This window comes from Alligator sinensis, unplaced genomic scaffold (assembly GCF_000455745.1).
Source record: "Alligator sinensis unplaced genomic scaffold, ASM45574v1 scaffold143_1, whole genome shotgun sequence".
Lineage (NCBI taxonomy): Eukaryota > Metazoa > Chordata > Crocodylia > Alligatoridae > Alligator > Alligator sinensis.
In genome coordinates this window covers 1,565,489-1,573,996 of record NW_005842156.1, presented here as the reverse complement: position 1 = coordinate 1,573,996, position 8,508 = coordinate 1,565,489, and the positions used below count along the sequence as shown (strand labels likewise).

At 36.4% G+C, this 8,508-nt stretch overlaps 1 protein-coding gene across 8 annotated transcripts in view; it reads right to left on the bottom strand.

Annotated features, from left to right (window-relative positions):
* The window catches only part of UBR3 (ubiquitin protein ligase E3 component n-recognin 3 (putative)), a 238,578-nt gene that overhangs the window by 156,800 nt on the left and 73,270 nt on the right, over positions 1-8,508 (bottom strand). For all 8 annotated transcript variants that reach the window (XM_025206463.1, XM_014520815.2, XM_025206461.1 and 5 more), the window contains one exon: positions 1,550-1,691. In XM_025206463.1, the coding sequence (XP_025062248.1) occupies positions 1,550-1,691 (142 nt within the window). The remainder of the gene's footprint in view (positions 1-1,549; positions 1,692-8,508) is intronic.

Genomic DNA, 8,508 nt, shown 5'->3' with positions numbered 1-8,508 from the left:
CCCTACAGACATTCTAGGAAGTGTTTTGAAAGACAGATGGACAGAATTCAGCCTGAGGCAGATCCCCAACGGGGAAAATTTCAGCCAATGGTTAAAGTTTGGCAAAACTGCCAACAACTGAAAATACAGTATGTTATAACTGACAATCTTAGTAAAAAGTAGTGTTCAAACAGCCCTGCCCATAATCAGTTCCCCTGAGGGTAGGATGTATGGCTTCACCAATAATTTATTCTCTTAATTCTATTTTACCCATAATTATAACTTATTTTATATGGGCAAAAGAAAAAAATGCATTCAAATACTTGTTGAATAGAACTTCAGGAAAAAAAAAAAAGGTATTCTAACATGAAGGTGGAGCACATGTTGCTAAAACAGATAAAGCTAGTCACCATTCTTTATATCTAAATCCAGGCTCATGATACATGGTCTGTTGGTCACTTCACTTGAAAAAAAACTGGGTAAAACATTTATTTTTAAGAAAGGCTATGGAAGAACTAGCATTTTTTTATGAATAACACAAAATTACCAAACAATCCGCATTCATTACTTAGCAGAAAGGTGGGAACAAAACAGCACAAGAGCTATAGAGGTGAAGAGGAGGACATATCAGCAGAAGCAAAGAGGAAAGTCTGCATAGGGTAATGAATTACTTGGCTCAAACCAAACCAGTATTTCAGTTCTTCATCTCTAGCAGCAGTTTATTTCCTTACTAATCTTTTTTTGAAAGTAATAGATGATATTTCTAGAAGCAAAAAGATGGATTTAAGCCTCCCCTTCTGGTGAATATTTTCAGCCAAAGTAGTACATCTCTCTTAAAAGAAGCAGGCAAAATGAAACATATTTTAGAAGCGAGTGGGGGGATGGAGGAGAGAACAACTTCTGATGCTGACGAATCAATTAGTATGGACGAATGAGTGGCTGCATCACTGCTGAAAGTCAGAGCTTCTCTGGAAAGTGATCTGGAAAGGTCAAACATAACCACCACAGAAGATCTAGGAGAACAGGGTTTTTGTATATTTCAATGTTTCTCATGACTTAAAAAAAAGAAAAAAGCAGCAAAACAAAACGACCAGAAACCATCATGCTACAATATGTCATATATCAAGCCTAATGGCTTTGGCAGAATCCCATGGAGTGTAACAGAACAGGTTGCCTATTAGATTACCTGGCTTAATAGATGTACAAATTACATAGCAGGTATCAGAAAACATGCACATGCACTTATAAATAAATACCGAACACATTTAAATACTGCACATCTTTGAATTCAGGCAATCACTTAATTTAAAAATTGTAAGATGCTAAAAAGGAACAAGGAAAAGGAGCATTTGAAAACATAGGAAATGCTGTTCTATGCCACTACCATTGTACCATTATTAAAAAAAAATTCAAACCATGCACGTTTATAGTAAATACAAAAGTAGCAACATTGATACAAATATGAGCCAAATATTGTAAATAAAGTATAAAAATCCATATACTTAAAAATATTTTAAGATGAGAAAATAAATGATACGTCCTGATATCATAAGCCAAACTTTAATTGTACCTTGTAAAGAAGTGTGAACAATACAATGTGCAGAGTTTTACAGTGCAAAAGCTTTGTGAGACCCTGATAGCTTGGATGCAATGGTGTTCTTTTCTTGTAGGGAGGCCAAGGGTTTCCAGGGAATTTTCCACTCTGTTTTAAACTGTTAAAATAAACAATATTTATATTAAAGACTATAGTAATGAAAATTGAAACATTCTCTCTGTTATAAAGCACTCAGAGCTATGAGTTTATAGGTATATATTTTATATTTTGCTCACTATTTCTATATCATATTGTTAAACAAGGTTATGCAAACTGCAGTCGTTTATGGATTGAGTGTTATGGATTGACAAAGGTTGCTTAGTATTAGTACTAGGATTCAACATCTCTGAATTTTTTTTGGAATAAATCTATAAAAACATAAATACTGACAGTGGTTTTTTAAGAACACCTTTTTCATTTTTCCAAGAAACATACAGAACAAGACACTTCAGAATTATCTTTTCATTTAAGCAAATTTTGCATTTCCTACTGACCACTATTGTAATATATATTGGCATGGGTAATTTTTTTTTAAAGTTGTGCCTCAAAAGACAGGCACTTAAGCTTTGATATCTGAAAGTGAAACTAATTTATTTAGACATCTGCAACACCTGTTATTTACATTCTGAATTCTCTTCAGATTTGTGTGTTTAGCACTTTTGAAAAATCAGATATGACTTGAACCAACTAATTTTGATATTGGTGCATTTTCAAAGTTACAAAATGGCATAAATTAAAGCGAGAAGCAAGAATTTTTGTGAGTGATATCCTTTATCATGAATGGTTGAGATAGGCTTAGACAAAATTTCAAATACAGTGCAGACATACAAAAAATGAGAACTCTTGGTTCCAAAATGATACCTTTTATTAGACCAAGCGGGAAATCGCAAGGAAACTGTCCTTTTCTGCAAGCTTTTGGGAGCAAAGTCCTTTCATCAGGAAAGCTTGCAGAAAAAGACAATTTTCTTATGATTTTCCAGTTGGTCTAATAAAAGGTATCATCATTTTGGAACCAAGAGTTCTAGTTTTTTGTATGTTTTCTTGTCTCAGACCAACATGACTACCAAGTACACTCCGAATACAGTGCATTCATTCTTCTTCAAGTGACCATGAAAATCCTTGCCTCTCCATATTTCCTTGACCAGGACAGCTTCAACATCACTCAAACACTACCATAAAATTAAAATATTTACATCAACGAACATGCAATACTTTACAGATTATAAAATAGACTATGGACTAACAGACAATAGAATATGCTAGTAAAGTGTAACCCTAGTGCATAAACACAAAAATGTGGAATCTGCCTGTATGCCAGCATCCAAACAGACAAGTGACATCTGGTCACAGAACAGAACAACAGTAAACAGAGCAGACAGTTGTAGGAGAGGACAATGTTGCATCGAAGGCAGCAGGAGATTCACCAAAATACTGCATACACAAGTGCTGCTCCAATGTAACTTGTTCCAATATAAAATTACTCCTAATGGCTAAGTGCAGACAGTCAAAAAGCCCAAGGTTGAATCAATTCAATCTTAGCAGGTTAGTCTAAACCAATAAGCAAGGGAACAGACATTCACTTTTGATTTCAGAAATGCAGCCACATGCCTGCAGTGACCAAGGTCAGAAGTCAGGGGGAGCTAAAGCATGCCTCCCTGCTTGGCTGGAGCACACAGCTTGGGCCAAGGCTACCCAGCCCACCCTACAAGGGGGGGAAGGGTTTGTGGGGAGGTGCAAAGCACCCTGGGATGCTTGGGGCCTGTGAGTTAACTTGAACTGGGAGAAGATCTGGGATAGAATTTCAATAAACCGATTTAACTTAAATCAATGAAGTCTGAATCTACGTCCATCCAGGTTTATCTTAAATTGGTTTGGCCATTCTGAAAGTGGTTTACGTACACTGAACTTCTGTTGTATTACAGCTTTGAACCATTTTCTGATCACTTATACCAGTTTATGTGTAATCTCTGTCCCTAGCCAATAAGCTTAAAATCACCCACTTCAATGCAGAGTAAGTACTGCCATATTCATTCCATTGATGCAACTGGGTTTATATTGATTTAAAGTTCAACATGTAGACAGGGTCTAAAAAAAGTCAGAAGCAATATCTGTAGGTACTTACATCAGGGAAGCCACATAAAAAGATATTACAATACTGAAGGTGATATATGAAATCATGGAAGAGAGTTTATGCTGAAATAAATCAAATAGCATTGCTATGTTTTATATGTGGCATTGACAGGACTGCAAATACCAAAGTAATGGAGGAAGATAAGTCAGAGTAGAATAAAGAATACATCTGAATATCAGGGCAGAAAAGGTAACTAAGGTTAAAAAGTAAAGACAACAGGAAGAGAAGTTAAATTGTCAAGAACAGGGGGCTTACAGCATAATCCTATGGGCATAATCCTATGGGATTTCACAATGAAGCGGTTGAAGTACAAACAGCCATAATTCATCCCTGCTTCCCCACTCTTTACATATTGCATATCCCCTTCTTGCTTCCTAGGCATCACTAGGTGTGCACACATGACAAGGTTCCTGTATCCAGCACCACAGGCAGGAGAAGCAATTAAAAGAAAAGTATTGCTCAGAAGCTACAGCCACAGGCTGAGGAATGCCCAGGTCAGGTTCTCTGAACTATTTAGCTGTCAAGCTCTACGAAACCTCTAAGAATGTCTAAGTTTCAGTTTCTCAGGGGCGTATAACCTAGATAAATATTCCACAAGGATGGCAAACAGCAAAAGTTCTTACAGAGGGTGGCCACTGATACACCCCCAAAACACAGGACAGCCCCTTGGTAAGGGATGGGCCCACTCGGGCAATCAGGAGTGAGGCTGGGGCCACCAGGCCCCTTGGCTAATCAGCAGCAAGGGACGGGACCACCACCTGCCTCCCTCCCTGGCTGGCTCCAAACCCTTCTCCTCCTGGCTGTGCACCACCTCCAGGCACAGCCAACATAATAACCAGGACAAATGATCAACATATATTTCTACCAAGGAACTGAAAAACAGGACTTTTTGCTGTTCATTCCTCATTCAGGAACAGACAGGGGACAAAGGGTTTAAAAACAGGATGGTTCAGTATAAAACAGGACCAACTGCCACCCTAGTCTTACAAAAGGATGACCCCCTCCATGGTCACATTTCTAGCTCTTGCTCAACAATGTAGAAACACAAGCACTTCACACTTGGAAACTCTTAGATTTTTCTTATTTGTTAGTATTGTTTATAAAAACTTTTTTCCCTCCCCCTAATTTCATTCAGCCTAAAATGGCTGAACCGTTTGACAGGCTATTCGTACAGTTAAAATTTGGTAAAATTACAGGCAACCGAAAACAAAAAATGTCAGCTAACCTTAAATTACAGTTGGCACCATGTACTACACCAATATCTATCGACTTAAATACATTATTGCTATTTTCATTAGAGGTTTGGAAACTACGTCAAATTTCAGAGGAATTTACAGACAACTATATTTTACATTTTTCTAGGTTTCTAGAAAATGCTTATTTTTACTTTACTGTGTGTTAAACAGAAGAGCCAGCTGTAAAACCATGTTCTTCTCTCATGCTAATATAATATCTAGACATATAAAGAGTAAATGGAGAAGTCACAACAAAATCACAACAAAATATCACAACAAAAACTCAATTTTCTTTTTGCTCAAAATAATGTTTTAAAAAGGTGATGGTTTATTTTTTTATGGATTTTAATCAATGGTCATATACCAAGACATACCCATAGAAATAAAAGGAAAAGTTCTGACTGTAGACAATTTCAATATACAGACTACTGCAATACTGCCCTTGGGAGAACTAAAATTGCTTTTTGTAATTCATTTTTACTTTGGCTTCCAGAAATGCATTCCTCAGTTCAAGAATAAAAGGTTATGTGTTTGTTCAAGCTTGCAGGTAAAATATCGTTTTAACTTGCTACTTTCAAAACAAACAAACAAAAAACTACCAATGTAAACTAAAATCTGAATGGCAACAAAATTTAATGAAAACTCTGGGCTTGATTTTCAACAGATGACTGGCTGCCTAAATTTTCGTGCACAATTACCATAACTGTGCATGCAAATCAGACACTGACACATTCAGAGGGTAAATCAGAAATAAAACTAACAATTTGTGCAGTGACACTGAGTGCACATAAATGAAGTATACAGTATAACCTCATAAATCTGGCATGTTTGGGACTGAGCACCTGCTGGAAATTTGAAAATTCCATTTTTTTTTAAACCGGAGCAGCAGGCGATTACGGAGCCGGGGGGGTGGGGGGTAGCAGTGGCCACACGTGAAGCAGTGGCACAGGATTGTGGATGGCAGCAGTAGCTGCCATGTGCAAGCTTCCCCCTCTGAGTCCAGGGGAGTGGAAGAGGGAAGCTTAAAAAGTGCCAGATTTTCCAGAATTTCAAAGTACAAGATCCAGATTTACAAGGTTATACTGTATTATGCAACTGGTCTAAAAACATAGCTCAACAGATCTTATAATTTCTCAATCTCAGATTAAGAGAATTTGAAGATTCATGAACATTTGTTCTAGATTAAGGAACAAAGCAAGATGTTATCGTCCTCCTTTGGGCACATGAGTCAACTAAAATGAAGCTTAATTTATTTCTGGGTCACATTTACATTAAAATCATTCAGAAATTTAAACTACTGAAAAACAAGACCAAAGTGATTTTGCTTAAAGGAATTTTAGAATTTTGTAGAAACTCACAAAAAAGGTAACTGAAATATATCATTCATTTGGCAACTGGCTCCCCTTCAGAAGAGTAGTCCCCAGTCTTCCCATACTGTATATTTGTGAAAAAATGTGGAATGTTATAACATTTAGTATGTCAAAGAAAGAGGAAGCAACCACCTAACTGGTAGAATTCCACTTAATATAAATAGACAAATACTACCTATATATCTTAGATATGAGAAAATATAATGCACTTTTTGGATTTTTAAAAACTCTACTTTTTAGAAAATGCCCTACTTTAAACAAGAAGAAAAAGTTGTATTACATGGTTACATATACGCATTCAAAATCTAAGGAACACAACCATTGTCCTAGGTATTATATGAATTTTCAATTACAATTCAGTATTAAAATCTATTTCTTTGTAAGACACTGCTTATGGAAGAAGCAAAAACACAAAGATGTTTTTCAACCTCAAAATGCTACTGAAGATATCTTAAACTCAGCCCTTCTCTCTCTAGCCTCATACAAGTAACCTTGCATGAAGATCATAGTCCTACCATAATAAAAATTCAGTGTGATGCCACTGAAATTATGTCACAAATTCTGCAGTTATACAACTTCACTGCAGGCTCAAGGTGAAGTTAAGGATTTTCTCCTTCAGCACCTATTTAAATGCATCTGTTTGGTAACAGGCACAAAGCGTAACAGAAAAACAGAACAAAATGATATTATTCAATTTCAAGAGTCAGTGTTTTTGAGAGAAATACTCCTTAACTTCTTAAATGTATTTGCAAGCACAAATCCAAGCATTATTTCACTTATACCCAGTGCAGGCACAGGTATCTGCTATGGTGCAAGAATGCATTTACAGTTCAAATCCAAAAATGAAGGTTAGTTTTTTGCATAATCTGTTGGTGTAAAAAAGTTCTATAGTTTGTCCCTCAGGTCTGATATGCTTTTCAGCTGATTCCACTATTTCATGTGGCAAGACTCCAATTATCCATTAACCAAAGGAAAAAAGCTGCAATTTCACATTTATGTTGTAGCCAGAGGGCTTAATATCACAACTATGAATTAGGAATTAGGACACATCCTCAAGATTTTGGCAATTTCACTCTCTTGATCAGTGCTTAATAAAGAGCAATGGTACCCATCTTATGCAAGTAGTATTTCCTCATTCCTAACTGAAATTTGCTCTAATACCCTTTACCCAAAGGCCTCAAAACACTTTAGTAACACTATTAACATTTGCAGCAACTATTACATTTTATAGAAATTATTGATATTTTATTGTGATAGAGCTCAAAAGATATTAATTACAAATTTTTATCATATGCTAGACATCATAGCAACAGATTTGGGGATGCAGGCTCTATCCCAAAGAATTTTATTTTATGTATTAGTTTGCCTGTAACAGCGGTTCCCAACCTCAGGTCATGACCCAAATGAGGGTCATGGGGGCAATGTCGGCGGTGCCGCACACAAAAGACAAGCTGTGCCACGTGCCAGGAGCTCCCCAACCCCTGCACTACCACCACCGCACTCCGCTCCCAGCAGCAAGTCATGGTAAAAAAAGGTTGGGAACCACTGGCCTATAAATTCAATTAGATAGATAGACAACATGCAAGAAAAGATGAAGCCATGTCTCATCAGTTACATTTTTTTCTCTGTGGTTTTCTCCAAAAATTATTCCCCCTTTCTCTCTCTCCATATGCCTTAGCCAATATACTCAATCACTACATTATCAGTTATTAACATTACATATATTACCTTTCTCAGCCCCTCCTCCCCCCCAATTGATACAAGTTTAGTGAGATGGGGATGATATATCCCCTTTAAATTCATGAAACACAGAGAAAGCAACAGCATTATTACAAGTCATGACCAGAGAAGAATAGTGTTTTTGTATTAAGAACACCAAATTAATTTCTGTTCATTTTTATCATATTAGCCAACTGCACTAATATAACCCCAATTAACACATTCTCAGCACAAACTGATACTTCTGAAATATTATTAAATAGAAATACTTGTAAAAGACATTGTGAGTTTTTCTATATTACAAAGTGGGCCACTATCACATTCCAAGACATTCAAGGTAGTAAGATGACCAAGAGATTAAAAAAAAGATGCAAGTTGTTATTTGTATTAAACTACGGAAGGGTGATTTATCAAAAGGGCATTCATTATTGCTGTTGCCTTCCTTACTTTCTATTGTCTGTAATATGGTTTGTAACAGTT